Source organism: Anolis carolinensis, chromosome 3, assembly GCF_035594765.1.
Source record: "Anolis carolinensis isolate JA03-04 chromosome 3, rAnoCar3.1.pri, whole genome shotgun sequence".
In the NCBI taxonomy this organism is placed as follows: Eukaryota; Metazoa; Chordata; class Lepidosauria; order Squamata; family Dactyloidae; genus Anolis; species Anolis carolinensis.
Window position 1 is genome coordinate 22,074,718 of NC_085843.1, and position 22,856 is coordinate 22,097,573.

At 38.6% G+C, this 22,856-nt stretch overlaps 1 protein-coding gene across 4 annotated transcripts in view; it reads left to right on the forward strand.

Moving 5' to 3' along the window:
- Nucleotides 1-22,856, forward strand: part of arhgap42 (Rho GTPase activating protein 42) — a 210,307-nt gene that overhangs the window by 120,209 nt on the left and 67,242 nt on the right. For all 4 annotated transcript variants that reach the window (XM_062977124.1, XM_003219305.4, XM_062977123.1 and 1 more), the window contains exons 5-6: nucleotides 13,381-13,482; nucleotides 21,241-21,351. In XM_062977124.1, coding sequence (XP_062833194.1) covers nucleotides 13,381-13,482; nucleotides 21,241-21,351 — 213 coding nt within the window. The remainder of the gene's footprint in view (nucleotides 1-13,380; nucleotides 13,483-21,240; nucleotides 21,352-22,856) is intronic.

Consider the following 22,856-nt stretch of genomic DNA (forward strand, 5'->3'; position numbering starts at 1 on the left):
TTGTCACTTGTTCTGTGTGTTCAAATCATTTCCAATTTATAGCCACCCTTTCATAGGGTTTTCTGTGAATAAAAGTATATGGCTTGCCCAAGAATACCAGTGGATTTTCATGACTAAGTGGCTAATGGAACTCCAGTCTCCAGGATCATAGTGCAATGCTCAAAAATGACTGCAGTACAAGCCTGCAAGCTTTTTACTAACTTACGGAAGCTAGTAGCCTGTTTAGCTTTTTCCTCCACTCCCATATGAAAACACAAATATATTGGTGTCTTAATTGCCTAACTTAAAAAATAAAGCTGCCAATATGTCATAAGGAAGGTGATGGATGAATTAAAAAGTAGAGTTCAAGGAGCTTTGTTGACCATGTACTCCAGTGGTTCTCAACCTGTGGTCCCCAGATGTTTTTGGCCTTTAGCTCCCAGAAATCCTAACAGCTGGTAAACTGGCTGAGATTTCTAGGAGTTGTAGGCCAAAAACATCTGGGGACCCCAGGTTGAGAACCAGTGATGTACTCCAATCCTCCTTGCTGCAGGAATTCTTAGGTAGGGCTAGATGATCTCCATGCTTGCCATGGAAGAATGAGCTTTTTTTTTTCTCCTGTGGCTAATAGAGATCTACCCCTCTTCTGCCAGACACCCAGGGAATATAATTATTTGTAGTTTGGGTACATTTTTGAACTCAACCTTGCAACTAAAGGTCCAATTTCTAAAGTGACCAGGAGTGGTTAAAGTTAGCATGCCAACTACTCCTGTTCCTGGTAAATTTCCTTTGACCAGAAGCTGGCCACTTCGAGTGCCTCTACTGTCACTGTAAGAACATCCTCCATTGTGCATGTGGCAGGGTACAAACTGCATTGTAGTAAATGGTCTGTGGTTTATTCTTCTCCACACTCACCTCGTGGACTCCACTTTGTAGCCCCATTTCTTAAGATTGGCTCTGCATCTTGTCTCAGAGCACAGTCTGTTTAGCGGCTTCCAAGTTGCCCAGTCTTTTGTGTGCCCAGGAGGGAGTTTCTCATTAGTTATCAGCCACTGTTTGAGCTTCCAAGTGTTAACGTGACACTTTCGGACTCTCACTTGCTGAGGTGTTCCTTTCGAGTATCTCTGCAGACAATATCAATTGAGTATAATCTAGCTTTGGGCAATGTCTGCTTCTAACCTACGGCTTCTACTTTCCTATTTGTTTACTGTAAGAAACCACCAATAGATTTTACTCTATATCAGTGGTTCCCAATGTGTGGGTCCCCAGGTGTTTTGGCCTACAACTCCCAGAAATCTCAGACAGTTTACCAGCTGTTAGGATTTCTGGGAGTTAAAAGCCAAAACATCTGGGGACCCACAGGTCGAGAACCACTGCCCTTTATGCTGCATTTAAGCTTGTCTGTTTGAGGTTTCACAAGGGATATGAAGACTTTCCTTGCAAGGATTGGAATCATGAAGTGATGTATCTAGGTCTTGGGATAAATGGACCTTAATTTGTACAGTTGTTCCTTCTTGCCAAAATGTAGGTACTGTGAAGAGACTACAGGACTTGGACATAAAGCTCATACTAAACTCTAACAAGTTCTTTTGCAGAATAAGAGCTGAATTGCCCCAATTAACCTTGAATTTCATCCCCCCCTCTCTCTTTTTTCTATTTGTAAACAGGAAAACACTTGTAAACAGTTTTTAACCATGAGCATGAGATTGTTTTCCCATAATTGGCCCCGGCAATCCAACTGTGAAGGGCTCGGCTGAGATGTTATTTGATAGTTGCCTGGGAAAATTTGTTTTAGCAGATGCTGTATTTAATTAATGTTTGCCTCTCTCTCCACTGTTAGTCCCTTTGAATGTTAGCAAAGAGGGGTATAAATCTGTAAATAAACTTTTAGATGAGTAATTTTTTCCACTGCCTCTTACATCAGCCATTTTTAACTGAAACATCAATTAAGAGATCAAGAAAAAATAATCAAGTGATTGGGGTCGTTTGCTAGGCTAAAATATTTGTGACTTTTTAATTTAGGAAAATGATGGCAAATGATGGCATGATAATAGTTTATAAGGAACTGTGCATGATGAATAGAAAGACATTTTGCTGCCCATAACAGCTGAAAAAGCAGATACACCTTCTGAAATGAAGGTGGATTTCAGACTAAAAAGAAAGTATTTCACAGAGACCATAATTAACACTTAAAAATCTCTATCACTAGAAATTGAGATTGCTATAAATAGCCATTCAAAGATATCACATACTGAATCAGTCCACTGGTTAATTGGTTGAGTGTTGCAGACAGACAGGCAGAGACTCCAGGGTTTCAATTAAGTTTCTTAACCCTATGAAGAAGACGGAGAAAAGAGAGGAGATGCTGGTGGTAGTCGTGATCATATTTGTTTATATCCACCCTTTTCCCAACCTGGGACTCAGATGTTGTTGTATGCCTTCAGTTAATTTCTGACTTATGTTGTCCCTAAAGAGAACCTCTTTCTGGTTTTCTTGGCAAGATTTATTGAGAAAAGATTTGCCATTGCTATCCTCTGAGACTGAGAGATTTTACCCAAGGTCATTACATAGGTTTTCATGGGTGAGTGAAAATTCAAATCCTGGTCTTCCAGAGTCCTGACTAGAGATACCAGAATTTTTATATATATATTTATTTGGAGAACCAATCACAATAGATTTATCAGTGGCTCTTCTTAGTACAATATGGTGGGGAGAGGCTGCCTTCAAAACAGCTTTGTAAATTTCCCCATGTATGTCTGTGATTGCATGCTAATAGAAATGAAACACTATATTGGGAGAAATGTTTAACTTACCCCACAAAGTAAATCTTTATGATAAATAGACCAAAGAACACACACAGTGATGTTTCATTAAAATAGTCAAAAGAGATCAGTAGGGAAGGTAACCAGACTCTACTGGTTTAGTCGCTCTTATTCAAATAACACACCACTTCAAATAATATATAAAATTATAATGTTTCATCTTTGAGTTTTCTGAAAGAAGTATTGTATTTCTTAAAGCTACCCATCACGTGGATCACAATGTGGAAATATTACTGTGCGATTAATTATATCTGGTTCCCTTCCCTATGGGGGAAAAACCTGTCAAAACTATCTGAGAAATATGAACCGCAAAACAGTGGATTTTTTATGAAATATTTTTTAATCTGACAGTATGTTATCTCTGGCAGGAAATGTTACGCAGGTGCTACACCAAAAAATATATCTTTATTCTGCAATCAGGCTTTCTCTCAATATTACATATTTTATGCCTCAGTTTTGTGGTGCTAATTGAATTGTATCTTTTCACTTTGTAAGTTTACACTTCAGTCTTTACAGCATAAAAACACATCCTTAATCATGTGCTGCTTTGCATCTCTTTTAAGATTTCCAGTGAACATAACAAATGAGGTCTTCCTCTGTATTCCACCCCTATTGATATAGCTAGCTACCAAACTTAGGGGTTATTCTAGGCTGACAGATGTATGGTCTTCATGAATTTTAGTCTGTTGAAAACTGACAGAGCGTTACAATACATAAATGTGGCGATTCTGATACTTTGGTCCTCTCATCTACCAATTTGGCATTGCGGCAGAAATGAAGGAAGAACAGCATCTGTTCTTAAAACATTTTGCAAGTTCTTGCTGCTAATAAACTTCAGTCATTATCCCTGTAAACCCATCTTGCACTTCATATATGATAGCATAATCCAACACTTATTGTGCCATCCAGTTTCACTCCAAAAATATAGCATTCCGTTTATTCCCCCCACTTTAACCTGCCCTGGGACACATTTCAACAGCTTGTGCATAGCATTCACGTCATTCATACGAGTTTGAAAGAATTGAGTGGGGTTGATGATTGGGTGCCTTAGAGCTCTTTCTTTCATAGGGTCATTATAAGTTGAAAATAACACCCTTCTCTGTCTTGATGGTGGCAGTTAATGAAGGTGGCTACAACTGTTCACTCCTGCCAACCTAGCAGTTCGAAAACATGCAAATGTGAGTAAATAAATAGGTACTACTCCGGCGGGAAGGTAATGGTGCTCCATGCAGTCATGCTGGCCACATGACCTTGGAGGTGTCTACGGACAACGCTGGCTCTTCGGCTTAGAAATGGAGATGAGCACCAACCCCCAGAGTCGGTCATGACTGGACTTAACGTCAGGGGAAAACCTTTACCTTTTACCTACAACTGTTAAAGGTCTTCCAGGTTTTGAAGGTATGTGGATGCCCTTGGAGGACATAGTCACAGTGGCTATGATCCTACATTGTGTTTCAGAGATGTAAATCTCCAACTTCTAGTGAAGAATATCCACATTTTGTAGCTGTGTATCAGACAACTGCCCTGTTTATTGTCATATTGTGTGAAAGAGAATACAGAAGATAGGAATGCACTATCCAAGAATGCACAACTATATAGATGGAGTCCTGTTGATTAGTCTCCAACTAGAGAAGACTCATAGAATCAATTGTTCATTTCCTGTAGGTAAATTCAATTGATTTGATGGCTCAGGTATACAAAATCAATAGGATTTTAAATGAATGATAAAGGAGATCTCCTGCATTGTGTGTTAGATCTGGTAAAGTCTTCTCTAACAAAAACAAACAAAGAAACTCTACTCTCACATTTTTGCAATAATCTCCTACACTGAGCTGACTGCTTCTTGAAATAAGGATATCAGTATATGTGAAGGTCAGTCACATGTGAGGAGTATAGTTCCTTCCCATTCTGAAGGAACAACTCATGATATCAGAGGGAGTCACATTATTGGTTTCTCTTATGTGAGTTGAATTTTTGATCTCATTGTTTGAGCAGTGTAAGTTGGCAAATATGTCAAACACTTCATCATAGCAAAATAAATTTAGAAGAGGATAAGAGATTACTTACTTTCATCCTGACATTCTACCATTTAGATAGCAAAACAAGTACAAAGAATAATTTCCCTTATGCCTAGAGAACCAATACCACATCTAAAGAACTGTTTGCTTTTATTTTTTACATCCTTATTTCACAATATTTATGAAAAATGAATGTAAATGTTTCCTGGAGTAATGCTAGGTTGTAGTGACACTGACAATCTTAGAACACTGGCCCAGTTTTCATCTACACCTGGTTTATAAGAAGCATTTGTTTCCAGACAATCCAGGTTCATAAACCAACAATATACTGTGGTTTGTGTGGAGATGGACATGCAAAATGCACATGTATGATCAAACCATGGAAAATAAGCAGTTTTGTGTATCTACTCCAGCTTGCAAGGGATATGCAACACACCACTCAGCATGTTGGCTCATTAAAACTCCCTTGCTTGGAAGTGACTTTTCCATATAAGATGCACATCGGTGTTTTTTTATTTAAAAAATAGAGAATTATTGGTGTATTCAGAAATCACTTTGGACTTCTTAAAGTAATTAAATTCCTTGTTGTTGGAATTCATCGCTTTGCTTCTTTTCTACTTTTTTAGTATGTATGTACTTTTTTTAAGGGTCTGGGGGGCACTCAACTGAAATCAAAAATGTTTTCATTGGCAGTTTTAGATGATATTCTGGACTTGCTGATTTGCAGGTTCGAAAGGCGAGCACTTTTGTTTTTACGATGTCCATGGGAATATTTGTCCAAGTAAGTTCTTTTTACAAGTCAGAAAAGGCTGGCTTTCTGGCATCTATTAAGGGATTCCCAGCAGTTCCATCATGGCTTAAATAAAAATGAAGATGTAAATTCAATTGAAGTTGCTGAGTTATGGCCTGAGCATCTGTCAGTCTTGTTCTGGATATTTTCTTCCTCTGACACCAATAGAAAGAAAAATGGTGGTGTGTGCTAAGTAGTAAAGAGGGGGGGGAAAATAAAATCCCATTTGTTTTGTTGCTTTCCAGTAAATGTGGTTCTCGGACACAGGTGCCCTGGTAACAGGAAGTCACGGTTGTTAATTTCTCTTTCACTGGTTTCAGAACAGTAAATGTTAAAGGTAGGAGGACCAACTGCACATATTGTAACAGACAATCTTTTGTTATCCTCTTGTGAGGAAAGTGAAAAAAAATCACTCTCATAACAATGCTTGCGTGTTTTGTATGTGGGCAGAGTTTTTCCAGGGATTGTGTGAAATCCTGCAGAATATAAATGACTAATTTATCTTAGTCATAACAAATTAAATGCTTAACGGTTTGGTGCAGGAGCTCATTTTGCATTGTGACTCACATGGTTGGTTTCACTTAAATGCTGAGTGAAAGGAGCATTTGGGAAGAATCCCCTCTCCACCTTATGAGGTTTTAGCTATAAAACATACAGAGGGCCTCCAGGTGAATCTTGTTGCTTGTTAACAATAGCATATTCTTGCATGCAAATAATGTCTGTAACCTCAGGGCTGTGGACCTACATCCAGTGATAAAGGAGTAAGAGCCATCAAACTTTAAAGAAGCATACAATTGCACTGAAAACAGTTCTACTGGAATGTGTACTGTATGACCAAGAGCATGAAGTCACGCATGAGCGCTGTATCAGTGTGTAAGGGTAGGGTATATTCCAAGATCGCTGTCCCCCATGGATACCTGACACCATGGATAATAGTGAATCCTACATTTTGATGACTGTACCTATCACTCAAATACACCCACCTGCCTATCCTTCCTTTCTAGTGCACAGTTAGCCCTTCACATTTGCAAGTTGGAGAATTTTAGAGTTGGAAGGAATTTCAAGCTTGATCTATCCAGTCCAACTCCCTGCTATGCAGGAATACACAATCAAAGCACTCCTGACAGGTGGTCATTCAGCCTCTGCTTGAAAACCTCCAGGGAACAAGATGCCACCATAATCCAAAGCAGCATATTCCAGTCAAACAACTCTTACCATCAGGAATTTTCTTCCTTGTGTTTAGGTGGAATATCTTTTTTCTACAATTGCTCCATGTGCTAGTCTCTAGAGCAGAAGAACACAAGCTTTCCCCCATATCAATATGACATCCTTTTGCATATTTAAACATGACTATCATGTTCCTCCCAGCCTTTTCTTCTCCAGGCTAAACATATCCAGTTCCCTAAACTGCTCCTCATGGTGCTTGGCTTCCAGTCCAAAACAGATAATGCTTGGTTGGGAGGCAGTAGGAAAACCACACTCAGTCAGTGAAGCTACAGCCCTGTGCCTGTAGGACCTGAGAATTGATGACAGGGTGTCTTGGAGATCATTCATTCATAGGGTTGTCTTTGGTGCATCACTGCTATAGAATTAATGCAATTTGACATGCTCAATTATATGAAATTCTGGGAATTGTAGTTTGGTGAGGCACTAGCACTCTTTAGCAGAGAAGGTAAAGAGAGACCCTGTAAAACTGCAACTCCCATTAGTCTATAGCTTTGAGCCATGCAAATTAAAGTGATGTCAAATTGCATTAATTTTACAAAGTAGATTAACCCTATACGTTGAATCTGACTTGTCAGCAATAAACAAGAACAGCATGTTTCAATCAGTTAAAAATGCTAAATATACTAAATTAAGCACTTGGAAACATGGCGCTAATTTTTCTGCAACATTTCTGCTGATATTATTTGAGTGACGTGGGATTAGAATTATCCAATATTTTCCTGATGCACTAATAATAATAGTAAGCTATGTACTGTAAGATTCCCTTATGCATGGTTTCACTTATCTACATTACAAACACACACAAAACACACACACACACAGACACAGACATAGATGTCAGTCAACTCAAGATGTCAAGATTTTGGAATATTTAGAAATTTGCTTGAATATTGGGGAGAAATGCCATTCTTCATGAGGAAACATATTGCTATGATGGTTCAAATGTCTGTTAACCTGGTTGGTTAGCTTTTCCGTGGTCATTTTGACCTACAGGGGCATTTTCATATTTCCATTGATGCAAGGGAATTTCAAGAAAGAAGAAAATAGGAAAATTCTTATGTGTAGAATTCTTATTGGACATTAGTGAAGAGTTGAAATAAGATTAACTAGGGCAGATTAAGCTGAGAAGGCATCCTATGTAACAGGAATGGGGGAGACATTTATTTGCTTTGACATGAACTTCCCAGTTTCTCATTCTCCAAATGAATATCAATTATTCTTCAATTTTTCATTTCTTACCAATTTTGTGATCTAGTTCTCCAATGTTAAAATATGCTGTGAATAAAAATTGCACACATTGTGGAAATACCTATTTCTCCCAAAGGATTCCTTAGGGAAACACATACATTAAATAAAATGTCTATAAATGCATATGAATTTTCATGTATTGAAACATTCATAAACTGATGTAGAAGTGGTATAAAGTGCATGTGAACAACGGAAAGCTTAAAAACTGTTGGCTGAAACAGACAGACAGACATTACTAGTTATATAGGATCAAGCTAATTTTAAGTTTTTTGTTCAACCCATTTTTCTTCTTTTTACAAATCCCTCCAATCTCCTCTTGCATAGTAAATTTACAAAGGTGTGATGAATAATAAGGCTCTCTTAGTAGCTAAGGCATAACCCTTTCCGTAGTAATGAATGTACTTTTATTTAAGAATGTAATTAAACCTTGGAAGTGCTACTCATTGTGTATCCTAATCCATAATATGTTTTTGCAAAAATTCCAAGAAATAGCAAAGATTTTAGGTTGGTACATCAAAACCTATTCAATGGTCCCTGATAGATGTTTAACTGTGTCTCTTTCAAAGTTATGTAATGTGTTTCTCTTAGATCACTTAATGTACTTTTCTTCCAAAAGATCAGTTACAAAGGCAAGCGGCAGAAATATTGTAAGGTGTTTTGCAAGTATTCATTGGAATCCTATTTTAAAACTTTATTGTGACAGTAGCTGCGGCTGTAAATAAAATTCAATAAGCAGTAAGTTTTTAACTGAAGAATAGTACTTTTAAAAGTGAATATGGGTATGTGACTACTTTATTCATCATGTTATTGCAGGTGTTCACTGATGGTTGTCTCTTATTTTATTCCACATATTCATCCCACTTGTTTCTTCTTCTGTGACTAATTTAAATTTCTGAAATTGTATAGTTTGTCAAAATTATGGCTGTAAGGAGTATGGATTATTTGATTTCACTTGATGAGAAAGAGAAGAGAACTTCCTGAAAGGAGGCACAATTGAAAAGTAGAGTTACCCAGCCTTTGAAACAACATGCTCCATCTTGCAAAAGGTGTGAGTGAAATAAAGAAGACGATAAGCACTTAATCCAGTGCTTTCTGTCCATTAAAACCAGGTGTTCTGTACCTGTTTCTAGCAGGGCACAATCTTGTTTGTCCAATACCCAAATGAAAGGGGTGGGATATCATGTAACTTTCTCTTTGTCATTTCCAGAAAGCGTCTTTGAGAACGTGGTTAGAACTTCATGCCAGGAAAGGGTCAGATCAAGCCAAACCCACATGTCTGGGTTGAAGGCTGTGATGGTCATCTGACTCAGAAGCTCAAGGGCTGACCTAAGCACTTTCAAAAAATATAATCTTTGCTTTTGTTGTTAGTGTTAGCATCTGCTGAAAGACTCATTTCCTTAGGAAGCAAAGGAGGATAATCTATGTTAAACCTGATGCAACCACGTTCTCCATATGTTTTCTTGATATGCATTGGCTGAGTGGATTTGTTTCCTTGCTTTATGCAAACATCTTAGAAAATCAGAGTTGTAGGTTTACAAGCCCAAGAACTGAAGCCTTATTTTGTATTTAATTGTTTCCATACACTTAGGTATTTTTATTAAAGAAAGCATTTCATAGAATCATAGACTTGAAAGAGCCCTCGTGGGCCATCCAATCCATACCCCTGCCAAAAAACCAGGAAAATCGCATTCAAAGCATCTCTGACAGATAGCCATCCAGCCTCTGATTAAAAGCCTCCAAAGAAGGAGCCTCCACCACACTCCAGGGCAGAGAGTTCCACTGTTCTCACAGTAAGGAAGTTCTTCCTAATGTTCAGGTGGAATCTCCTTTCCTGTAGTTTGTAGTTTCCTGTGGCCTCCTTTCCCATTTCTGTCCCCCAACAGTACAAATGACTCCTATTTATCTTTTCAGAAAGCAATTGAGTAACTAATATGACAATGCAAAATGTAACAACTGAAGCAGATTTAACAAGACTTCAGAAGCTCTTTCATAACATGAACATGAGTATTGGAGGTTGAGTAATAAGGAAAGTTTATTGACAGAACCTGGTGTAGCTCAGTATTATTGCTTCAGAACTAGCTTTGAAGCCATGGACAACTTACAAGCTTATCAGAGGTTCAGGTATGTTTTCACAGAAGACATAAACTACTTCCCATGGGTAATGATCTGGCATTGACTAAAGTAACTAAGGAAATACTGAATGTACGCATACATGCAGTCCTGAAATATACTTCAAAATGAGGAACATCTTCAGGTCTAGTATTCCGAAAATGCTTCCTTGCCAATTACTACATTTATATAGTACATCATCATGACAAATGGTTTGAAATTGGGCACCACCCTATACTGTCCTTCATCTTCACTGGAGAGCATTATGACTGAAGGGATATACACATTTCAGCAATGTTTCTTCTAGAGGAGGAGTTATTAACCTTTTTTGTTCCATGGACTTCTTTGCCAGTCAGGTGAAAATCATGGACCCTTCTCAGAATGCAATGACAAATAGTTTTATAACACTCAACATCAGCAGGTCTTTAAACTAAATTTTAGGATTATTCAAAATTTTGTTTTTCAACTTTCCCACAATTTCAAGACCTCATAACCTAACATGGTACAACATCCATTCAAATGGTCATTTTTGGCAAACGTTTAGAAATAAGTGAAGAAAATACTAAACTTCAGTTAGAGGTCAAAGAAAATAAAATTTTTCTTCAATTGATTTCTTCAATTCAAGCTCATAGAACTCTAGAAATCTTGAAGGTCCATGGACCCCTAAGCTTAAAACCCTTGCTCTAGAGCAGTGGTTCTCAACCTGTGGGTCCCCAGATGTTTTGGCATTCAGCTCCCAGAAATCCTAACAGCTGGTAAACTGGTTGGGATTTCTGGGAGTTGTAGAGGTGAAAATAGTTACCTGTAATTCATACATTTTTGATAATAGGAAAGTCATCCTTAAGAAACAACTTGAAAAGTAAAAGTGAAGTCACATTTCTTAGCCCAACCAAAAAAGAATTCTTGTTGTCTTGGTTGTTAGACCTGTTCCTGTGGTTATTTGTGGGACTGCTTCAGGAAATTACTTCAGATAGACTCAATCTAGTTTCATGGATATGGTTATCATGATTTTCTGTGGGCAAGCAGATGAAAAGTGTTATATGATATATGTTCTGTATCTCAAAAACTAGAGTTCATAGGAGAAAATTAGTGCCATTAGAATCAACAGGTCAAATATACCCAGAAACAGGTCTAACATTTGAGGCACCAAAATGTTATTGGTGTAACAAGTAAAAGCTTTAGTTACTTTCAAAATCTGCCTTTACAAGGCGTCTTTTAAGAATATTTCAACCCTCCCCCTCAATTTTATGCTGTTTTAATAAAGTTCTCTCTCCAGAAAAGTCCTTTTCTATTACTATAAACACTAAAGGCACTTCCAGACATACATTATCTGCTCCAAAGCGGGTTAAAGTCTGCACACCACGGCAGAGGGGGAGGGATACCAGCTTTCCTATGGGTTGTCCCCATGGTAGCACAATAACTACTGCATTGCCATGGGGCCACCCCAAACCTTCCCCCCACCACAAAAACCTTAAAATAAAACAGGGTGCCATTAGGCTTCTCTTTAGGCCTGATGGAACATACCAATGATGTGCGAGGAGACTGGGACAGGCATTACACCTGCCTCTCCCTGTCTCCTTGCGCATCATTGATATGTTCCATCAGACCTGAAGAGAGGCCCAATGGTGCCATCTAAGATTTCTTTTTATTTTAAGGGTTTTGTGGGGGGGGGGAGGGGGGTTGAGTGCCATCTTGCATATTTGGGCTCCAGGAGCCCAAAAGGTGTGAGATGGGTGTGCGGACAGGCCCCCAGGTAGTCCCAGGACTACCCGGCAATCTGCTTTGTCTTGAATTAATGCTCTTTTACTGGAAGCATCATTTGAACACGTCCAGTAAAAATGCCACAGGGCCCAGGATATGGTCCCTGTCTGGATGGGCCCTAAGACATTTTGCAACAAGAGACATAAGGAGTTGCACAGCTCCCCACATTCATGGGTTACCCTTTGATGGATTTGATTTACAAGTTCGTAGTTGTGGCTGAACGGTAGTTTCCCCTAAAATAAGTCATCCCCAGAAAATAAGACCTAGTAGAGGTTTTGCTGAATTGCTAAATATAAGGCCTCCCCCAAAAGTAAGACCAAGCAAAGTTTTTGTTTGGAAGCATGCCCGCCAAACAGAACACAGAGCATGCAGGATCGGTAAATGTACGTACCATAAAGTGTTGTACATGGAAATATTGGTAGTAACAAGAAATTCTTGATAGGATTCACAGTTTGTCTGGTTATGCTGGTTTATGATGACAACTACTGTACAGTATATAATAAATGTTCATTTTTTGGTTCAACAATAAATGTGAATTCTTCATGGAAAAATAAGACATTCCCTGAAAATAAGACCTAGAACGTCTTTGGGAGCAAAATTTAATATAAGACACTGTCTTATTTTCAGGAAAACACGGTAGTTTGAACTTCTCGTCCTACTCCTTCTACTGCCCATTCACCAGTCTATCACTGTCATGTCAAAATTGCTTTCTTCCCCTCCTTCATGCTACCCCTTCATGGTAGCATGAAGCCTCTTCCAGATCCCTTCCTTTGTTGCTTCATAGTGGGAAGGTGGGAAAAGGAGAGAGATGAAATAAGGGCTTTAAAATCTGGATGAAGCTTCATGGTTGGGTGAGGAAGAAAATGAGAAGCTGGTACTGTTGGCAGGGTAGTGAGGACGAGACAGAGAGGCAGCAGATATAGTCAGAGAAGGAAGTGGATTAGAAGGAAATGGATTTAAAATCTCAAATGATGACCCAGGGCTATTGGTGGAAAAGGATCCTGTAGCATGCATGTTTGTGAAGGAGTGATTACAATAGTTGCATTTTTTCCACTTTTGTGTGGATCAGGTGCTCCTTATATCCATGAATTGTGTGGGGCTGATTGTACTGTGCCAGCACTGCAATGAATAAAAACAGAAAACTGCTTCTCAAACTCTGAATTGTTCAATGGGAACAAATTGGTCGGTCTATCTATCTATCTATCTATCTATCTATCTCCATGGTCTGGTTTCCTTGTACAAATATGAAAGTCTGCTAAATGGAGTTGTCTTGATTAACTTTTAGTTCTCAAATAAACACACAATTCCTGTGTACTTTTAGTCATATAGCCAGAAGTTGGAAAGTCTTTTCTTTCATCGACTCAGCATCTGTTGGTACTATGTCTGTTTCCAGTTTTTTAAATTTTGGGAATGTATTATTTTTCAGGAAGGAAAGAAGAAGTTTGACAAAGAAAGTGAAAAGTATTATTCTACCCTGGAAAAGCACTTAAATTTATCAGCAAAGAAGAAGGAGTCACACCTGCAAGATGTAAGTTTTTTATTATTGGGGACTGGTTTTCGTGTTTAAAAGAGAAAGGGGAATGTACTCAAGAACAAAAATAGCTTCCAGTTTATATGGAATATAAATATAAGCTTCTGTTCAGGGTCATAAAGTGGATATGTTGAAGATAAATATTCCATCTTAAAATAAACTTAGTATTAAGGGAGTGCTTGTGTGAATTTTATTTTTATTACCATTATAAAATGGCAGGTTTTAGCTGTACATTTTGTTTTTTAATTCCTTTTGTTCTGAATTTGTGCTTCATCCTGAATTTTGATTTGAATTTTTATTCAGTTACTATAACATAGTTTATTGAAGAGCAGTTTAAATTTGTAAATCAACAAGCTAATATTGTATTGTAAGGTTGATACACACAAGGCTTATGACTAGTGAATTTAATATTAGTAACATCTTGTTTTTAAATTTTATAAATCAGGATAAAAATCACTATTTTAATTACTGCCTGTAGTTCTAAAACTTAAATCTTGGGTTGTGGGAAACATTTTGTGATAATTTTGATTTCTAATTTTGCTTCTCTTCCTAAAATGAATGTTTTTTCAATGAGAATACATAGCTCTGTAAAATTAAAAGGAGCACATTGTTCAGCACATTGTTAATATAGATAGCAATCACGTAGGCAGTTCTGCATACACATTTTGATGCTACATAGTTTCCAAATTTTTTTATTGTGTTTAACAAATAAAGCTTCAGTTTTTTAACTGAAGGATGCAAAAAATTGTTGCAGGGAAAGCAGAAGAATAATTTTCCCGATAGTTTTCTCACTTTTTATCTCCTCTCAAATTCAGGCCTTCACATCCTTATCTAGTCCCAATGTTTATACTGTCTCGCTGTCCATCTCAGTATTGCTAATTCTGACATAAAATGGTCTCTAAGCATTTGGACAGGGTTTTCTTCTCCATCACCTGTACCTTGATCCTTTAAAAATTATATATATTGTAGTTTTTAAAGGAGAGGAGGCTCAAGGATCGTGTCACCCAGTTCCAGAACAACAATATCTTCCACAATTATGCCGCAAAGGGGTGGTTCCAGATCCTTTGCTGTCTTAGTAACCCTCCTCCATTTGGCAGTATACTTTCTATAAAACTTCATGGCTGCTAGGAATTGAACCTGGACCATTCGCATCATTCTTAGACAGAAATTGGGAGGAGGCTCATTTGTAAAGGTATCCAGTTTTTTAAAAAAGTGATTGACAAATTAATCTTTGTTTACTTGAAATTATAATTGACTTCTTAAAGGCTAGTTAATCAGCTTAGAATTACTTGTTATGCACTAAACTGATAACTCTGTGAGGAAATCAATTTCGAGTTAAATGCATTCCCTGCTAATACCACCACTCCACATAACTTTCCAAATTCCACTTCTGTGAATGTCAGGGAAAACAGACACTTGCAATAAAAGAAGAAGCTGCTGCAATTCATTGCCTAAGACAACTGTGACATTCATAAGCTCACTGTAGATCCACAGGCAGCATGAAGGCACAAACACACACAATACACTGGGTTGCTGTGTGTTTTCCATGCTGTATGGCCATGTTCCATAAGCATTCTCTCCTTATTTTCACCCACATGGCAGATATCCTCAGAGGTTGTGAAGTCATAATAAATTTTGTAATTGTACTTCATCAGAGATTTGACTAACAAAGACCAGTGTTGGCTTTATCTTTGAGTTTGAATATGCACTTTTTCACATCAGAAGATGATGTTTCTCCAAACATTTTAAGGCCCTCAAAGGGCAGGAGCCACTCTTTCTGGAGGCTTTAAAAATTAATTGTTTAGAATTCTTCTCCTTGTTCCTAATAGAAAGCACACCTGGTAGCTTTCCTATATTCCACTCTTCATGTTGATTAAAACTTTTAAAAAGTTATTTCCCAGGGGGCATGGTAAAATTACCCCCACAAGGATAATTTTAACCAAAAATTTAAAATATTTCATTATATAGATAGGGGGGAGAGATTGTGGGAACTTGGTGGGAGCAGGCACAGTTCAACAGGGCGCAGTGAGGGCTTGTTGCAGCCCCTTCTCCAGAATGTTTTTAAGATTTATTTCTTTAACCATAGCACCCTGGCAATCATTTCATTGTAAAACAAATAATCAGAACTGTACATACAGAGCTAGAAATAGTGACAGGAATCATGTTGTTGTTTTAAGCTTATAAAGATATGGAAATAAGAGTTGTTCGTCCAGCAATCTTAACTGTCTTTTCCTGCAATGTATGCACATTCTTGCAAAAAGATGGTTTAAAATGCAAACATGGTTAAACTGCATAAATAATTTCTTTTAGATGACATGATCTGTCATGCCTCCTGCCAATTTAACAATTGATGAACCCAAACATCATCATTCAATTTAATGCCAATGGAACTGGAAAGACATAGGAATATTGTCTACAGCCACATCATATTCCTTTCCCCAAATATAGAACATAGTATTTCAAAAAAGAAAGAAAAAAGTTTAAGCTAGCACTGGAGTCAAGCAAGTTTGTTTGGAAAAGATGTTGACTCTCTTTAAACAGTTGGACCAGCCTAAAATGTAAAAGTGAAAGAGGAGTATGCCATGTATGACTTCTTAAGCAGTGCAGGCAGCCACAAGAACCTCCGCTCATCTGATTTGCTCTCTCTTTTTTTAAAAAAAAGTTGGAAGAATTAAGTTAGGAGCTTGCATGGAAAGTACCTTCATCCCCCGTGAATAGCATGTGAGGGGAAATGTATACCCATTCCTCCTTCTAGGGAGCAGCTCCATCCCTTTGTCGTTTATATCCCATCTTTTCCCCCAGAAGAGGAACTTAAAGCAGACTCGAAGTTTCACTCTCTACCACACTCAAACTTGATGACATCTAATGAAGAACAAAAAGAGTTCTTACTCATTGCTGCCTCTGCTGTATGAAGTTTTTTATACCCTGTAAATGTCAAGAGGCACTCTTAGATTATACCAAAGCATTATCATGTTGCTTCATCTTCTATGTATGACAGATAGCAGAATGGCTTTTTCCAACTTTCTTCTTTTTTTTTTTTTAAGCTTAAGTAAGATATTGCTCCTTATCACTCTCCATTATTGTTTCAGCTGCTCTGGTTACTTTTATCTGGACAAATTTCTCTGATGCTGTTCTTTAGGCAGTGTTGAGGAACTATTGTCTTTAGTTTGCTTCTAGAAGTAGTTGACCATATTCAAAGAAAGCGGATCTTCTAGAATTAGTTGAACCTAGGAGCCCCCAGTGGTGTAATGGGGTAAAGTCTTGTAACCTGAAGGTTGGGTTGCTAACCTGAAGGCTGCCAGGTTCTAATCCCTCCTGGGGAGAGCACGGATGAGCTCCCTCTATCAGCTCCAGCTCCATGCGGGGACATGAGAGAAGCCTCCCACAAGGATGGTAAAAACATCTGGGCGTCCCCTGGGCAACGTCCTTGCAGGCAACCAATTCTCTCACACCAGAAGCGACTCAGGTTGCTTCTGACACACAAAAAAAAGTTGAACCTGTCCAAAGAAAGTTGTATACTCTAACCAAACTAAAACTCCATTGATTTCTATAGCATTTGTACCACAAAATTATTATTTGTAATGGGCCTAGTATTCAGAAATATTTTTAAATTCCTCCTTTTTATATTTGGCTTTTTGTCTCTCTTCCTTATCGATCTTACATACCAAGTATCTTGAGGCATGGGGTCCATGACAGATCATACATTTATTTTTAGTTGGACATTTTATGGGCCTTGCCTGTAATAATCCACCAAATGTAAGGTCCAAGTTAGCCTTTCTTAAAGCAATTGAATCGTATTGGCATTTTCTGATTCATCTCTTAAAATGAGATGTATTTTCTTTACGTTCTTGGGCTGTTTAAGCTTCTTTATGTTTCTGGGTGTTTTCCATGTTGACAAGATGTTTCATGCAGAGTTGTAATCCATGTTCATTTCAGCACACTTTTTGATATGAATGGCTCAGCCCTTTCAAGAACAATAATTTAAACCATATTTCATTTATCCTCTACATGGAATAAAATGCTAAATGTGTTTTGCAATATCTTTGAACTGAGGAACCAAGCAATTACTTCCATATTTCTGTTCTCCCCCCACCCCCAAGCAAAATAATAAAATGTTTTCAAACTGGAGGGAACTTTTCAGAACTACCTTCTGTGACTAACATCAACATTGATAATATGCATTTCCTTTGCCTGGAAATATGACTCTCAGTGGATCTTAATGTTCATTTCTTGTTGGAAGCTAGAATTACAATCCCAGAGGTTTTTCTCTGGAATTGATTTTAAACCTAAGCTAGAGCAGAATTTAAATTCCTCCTGCTAATATCCTTTGCCCCCATCCTGCCTGACTTGCTTCTGTGCCACTGAGGGAATGGAAGCCTTCATTCTTTCTTTGGCACAGTATTGCAGCTGGAAATCAGGTAATAGGAGCATTAAAAATGAAGTTGTAGAACTAGCAATGAACTCCAAACAATGTGTTGTCGAAGGCTTTCATGGCCGGGATCACAGGATTGTTGTATGTTTTCCGGGCTGTGTGGCCATGTTCTAGAAGTATTCTCTCCTGACGTTTTGCCCTCTCAGCCCAGTAGTAGCAAATTTCTACATGGGACACTTTGAAAAACAAGCCCTAGAAATAGCACCAAAAAAGCCAACTATATGGTTCAGATATGTTGATGACGCCTTCCCCATTTGGAGCCATGGGGAAGAGGAACTCAGCAAGTTCCTGGACCACCTCAACAGCATCCACCCAAACATCCAATTCACCATGGAAAAAGAAAAGGAAGCAAAACTGCCATTTCTAGATGTTCTAATCATCCGCAAACCCAATCAACAATTGGGCCACACAGTTTACAGAAAACCTACACACACAGATAGATACCTTCACAAAAACTTCAACCATCTCCGAAGTCAAAAAAAAGAAGAAGCACAAAGCCCTGACAGACCGTGCACAAAGAATCTGCGAACCTCACCTCCTCCAAGATGAACTAAATCACCTAAACTGGGCTCTACAGGCCAATGGATACTCCACCATGGACATCAGAAGAGCTGTAGGGCCAAGAACAAGCCATGGTGTAAAGACAAAGATCCACCCAGAGGAAAAGTGTTCTTAGCATACATCAAGGGAACCACTGACCGTATAGGCAAACTGATGAAGAAACACAACCTACAAACTATCTACAGACCCACTAAGAAAATCCAACAGATGCTACATTCACTGAAGACAAGAAGGATCTTTTCACCCCTGCAGGAATCTACCGGATACCATGCAGCTGTGGACAAGTCTACATAGGAACCAACAAACGCAGCACCCAAACACGAGTCAAAGAACATGAAAGGCACTGCAAACTAACTCAACCAAAGAAATCAGCCATAGCAGAGCACTTGATGAACCAACATGGACACAGTATATTATTTGAGAACACAGAAATGCTCGACCACTCCAACAACTATCATGTCAGACTACACCGAGAGCCATTGAAATCCACAAGCATGTGGACAATTTCAGCAGAAAGTAGGAAACCATGAAAGTAAACAAAATATGGCTACCAGTATTAAAAAACTCCAAAACCAGAAAAGTAAATAAGGAACAACACTCTGAAAACAGAAGAATTCCAGACATGAATCAATCGGGGGCAGCTAACGACTCTGAACAAAGGATTCCCCTAGGCCAGGATGTGAAGCTGGGAAGGACATTTAATGCTAATCAAGGTGATTAATTACAACATTCACATTGGTCTCCAACAGACAAGAGTTCTTTCTCCCACCCAGGACCTTCCACAGATATATAAACCTTCCTTGCTTAGTTTCTCCATATACTTCACAACCTCTGAGGATGCCTGCCAGATTTGGGAGAAACATCAGGAGAAAATACTTCTGGAACATGGTCAGATAGCCTGGAAAACGTACAACAACAAACTCCAAACACTTGGCTTACAATTGTAGCACCATACTAGCCATCACTTCTGCTATCAGAGCAGAAAGGATGTGAAGCTGGGAAGGACATTTAATGCTAATCAAGGTGATTAATTACAACATTCACATTGGTCTCCAACAGGCAAGAGTTCTTTCTCCCACCCAGGACCTTCCACAGATATATAAACCTTCCTTGCTTAGTTTCTCCATATACTTCACAACCTCTGAGGATGCTTGCCAGATTTGGGAGAAACATCAGGAGAAAATACTTCTGGAACATGGTCAGATAGCCTGGAAAACGTACAACAACAAACTCCAAACACTTGGCTTACAATTGTAGCACCATACTAGCCATCACTTCTGCTATCAAAGCAGAAAGCCAGATAAGGAAAGAGTGCTGTTTGGTAAATCTGAACCCAGACCAGAGCAGAAATGTCTCCAGGGGTAGACCCTACCAAACCACTTCAGCTGAAGGATAGCATCCACATGGTCCAACCTGGTCAAGACCATATCTTTCCTGCTGAACCATCACCTCATGTTTCATGTTGCAGAGCTCCATCTAAGCTCCTGATCATCTCAGACCCCTGTTCTGACATCAGCAGAGACACCCACATGACTAGGAAGAAGAAGGAGACTAATCTCCTCTCCTAGTTGCTCATGTGATGCCTCTGGTAACGTCAGTAAGGGACATCCATAATGACTAGGAGCTCACAGTCCTTACAGGTGACTTGGAGGAGGAACTGGTGGCACAGGCCCAGTCTGCGCCCTCTTCCCCCAATCCCAATACAGCTGTCCACACTGCCTTGAAACTGGAATACTCTACAGTTTCAAGCAAATTCCAGAACACCTCCTTGACTTTGCTAGACATGGAGCAAATTCAGTTTAACCTGTGATAGTAACCAGAACTACAGACAGCCAAGTTGTGTCTGGGTTTTCATGTCTGTGTAGATTACAAAACTCAACAGAGGGAATTGTGGGAAAGGTTAGACATGAGTGCACAACATTTGGAGCACGTCCCCATTACCTGTGGTAGCAAACAAAGAGTTGTTCTTTCAGGGGAAGAGGTCATAGTGCTTCTGAAGACTCCATGATAGAATTATGGTGTTGAAAGTGACCTCGTGGGCCATCCAGTCCAACTCCCTGCCAAGATGTAGGAAAATCGCATTCAAAGCACCCCTCACAAATGGCCATCCAGCCTCTGTTTAAAACCTCTAAAGAAGGAGCCTCCTCCACACTCCAGGGCAGAGAGTTCCATTGCTGAACAGCTCTCACAGTTAGGAAGTTCTTCCTAATGTTCAGGTGGAATCTTCTTTCCTGAAGTTTGAAGCCATTGATCTCTGTGTCCTAGTCTCCAGGGCAGCAGAAAACAAGCTTCCCTCCCCCCCCCTCCCTATGACTTCCCCTCACATATTTATACATGGCCATCAGCCTTCTCTTCTTTCTCAGCCTTCTCAGCCTTCTCTTCTGTATGCTAAAATGCCCAGTTCTTTAAGTCACTCTTCATCGGGCTTGTTCTCCAGACCCTTGAACCATGCTGCTCTTTTGGTCTTGGTCAATTACTTTTTTTTTGTTAATAAGAGAAGAGAGAACTTTGAGGAGACATATTTGACTTCCTGTCCTCACACTTTCAGGCAACTTTATCATGCCCTTCTGTCTAGATAGTTATGGCATAGTTGAGTGATAGGTGAATGTAATGAATGAAAGCAGGATTCAATGGTCTCTGTTGAAAAATGCATATATTATGGATAGCTTTCCTGATGTGATGAGTATCACTAATGTAATAAAAACAGAAGTAAGTAGCTGACGTGCGATCTTTTGTAACTTTTAATTTTGCTTTCTTTTCAGGCAGATACCCAGATTGACAGAGAACATCAAAATTTCTATGAAGCATCATTAGAATATGTATTTAAAATTCAAGAAGTACAAGAGAGAAAGAAGTTTGAGTTTGTTGAGCCAGTAAGTTGATAACTGTGTGGTATAAGTAAATATATAACAAAAATGTAAACACTTAACTCCTAGTGCAGGCTGAGATACATCACAATTTTTCAACAGCTCCTTTACATTTATGCATAGATGCCTTTCCTTAAATCATTTCTTTTCTTTTAAATCTTTTTTCAGCTAATGAAATTCCACACGGTGATTCTGGAGAGACCTCTCCATTTTGCAGAAGATTCAGTAGTGTGTTCTATCTAGCATTCTGTTTATTATGTGTGCACAATAGGTCTAAAAATCTAATCCTTTGCTTCAGTGAAGCTAAGAGCTAAAAGAAAAAGCAGATATAACCGATGGGCTACAGTTCAGCTATTAAACTGGTTTGTAATATAGACTATACTGAGATGCCATATTCCTGACCCTGAAAACAGTGGTATGGAGAACTGCAGTCATGCTTTCCCCTTTCCTTTTCCTTTCGTAGTCTTGATTTCATGGCGTATTTCCTGGTTTGATCAAATTATTACCTGTTGATATGTTCAAGCCATAAAATTATAATTTACCTGATTGTTCCATATCAGGATTTTAAATTTTGTTTTTAAAATTGCTTTTCTCTTTCCATATACAAAGGATTTCCAATTCCATGTCATAAGCAAGAGTCTGGAAAAAATACTTCTTTTGGATTAGAGCTCCAGATTCACCATGTCCTATGCTAACTAGGAGATCTGATGAATTATAATCTGAAAGCTACCAAACAAAACACTTTCCAGGCTCTTGAGACATGTGCCTGTACAGGGAGAGTGACATCAATAATTATGAGTTGGCAGTTGAGATTTCACGCCAAGATATATTTGGCATTAAACTATTGATGCAACTGTACTTTATATTCCTATCTGATCACGAACAACGATTTGTCAGTTCAGCTTCTTTAACTGTAGCTTGGAGTGATGTTTCAACTGACGCAAAAAGCCTTGCAAACAATTTGTCTGCTTTTACCAATATATCTCAGTAAGGAACCCCTGGTGAACTTCCGAGGAACCCTGTGGTTTCCTGGAACACAGTTTTTGAAAACCACTGACTTATATCTGCAAATGTTGCATTTAAAGTGGAATATATTGGTTAATTAAAGAAGGGAATTTAATATCGTAAGCTATTGAAAGCCGGGCCTGGACTCTTAATCTTGGTTTCTTAAATGCTCACATAGATGGTTTCTCATCCAGAGTGGAATGAAACTGCAGATGATTTGCCATCTATCTACATGACATTTTAATGACTTGTGCTTAGCAATATTGTCTGTGCAACACATGATGTGTATTTTTCATACTGTGAAAAAAACCAGCTGCAAAAAACCCCTAACCCAAGGCATTCGTTTTCAAATTCTAATAAATCTATTTAGACCTTTCATTAAAGAAGTTAAAAAGAGAGAATTGAAGTTACTTTAAAAAAAAACCTGCTGAGGCAGGACTGAACAACCTCTGCTTTAGTTGAAAATCTTACACATTCTCACCTCAGAATAAGTCCAGTTAACTTCA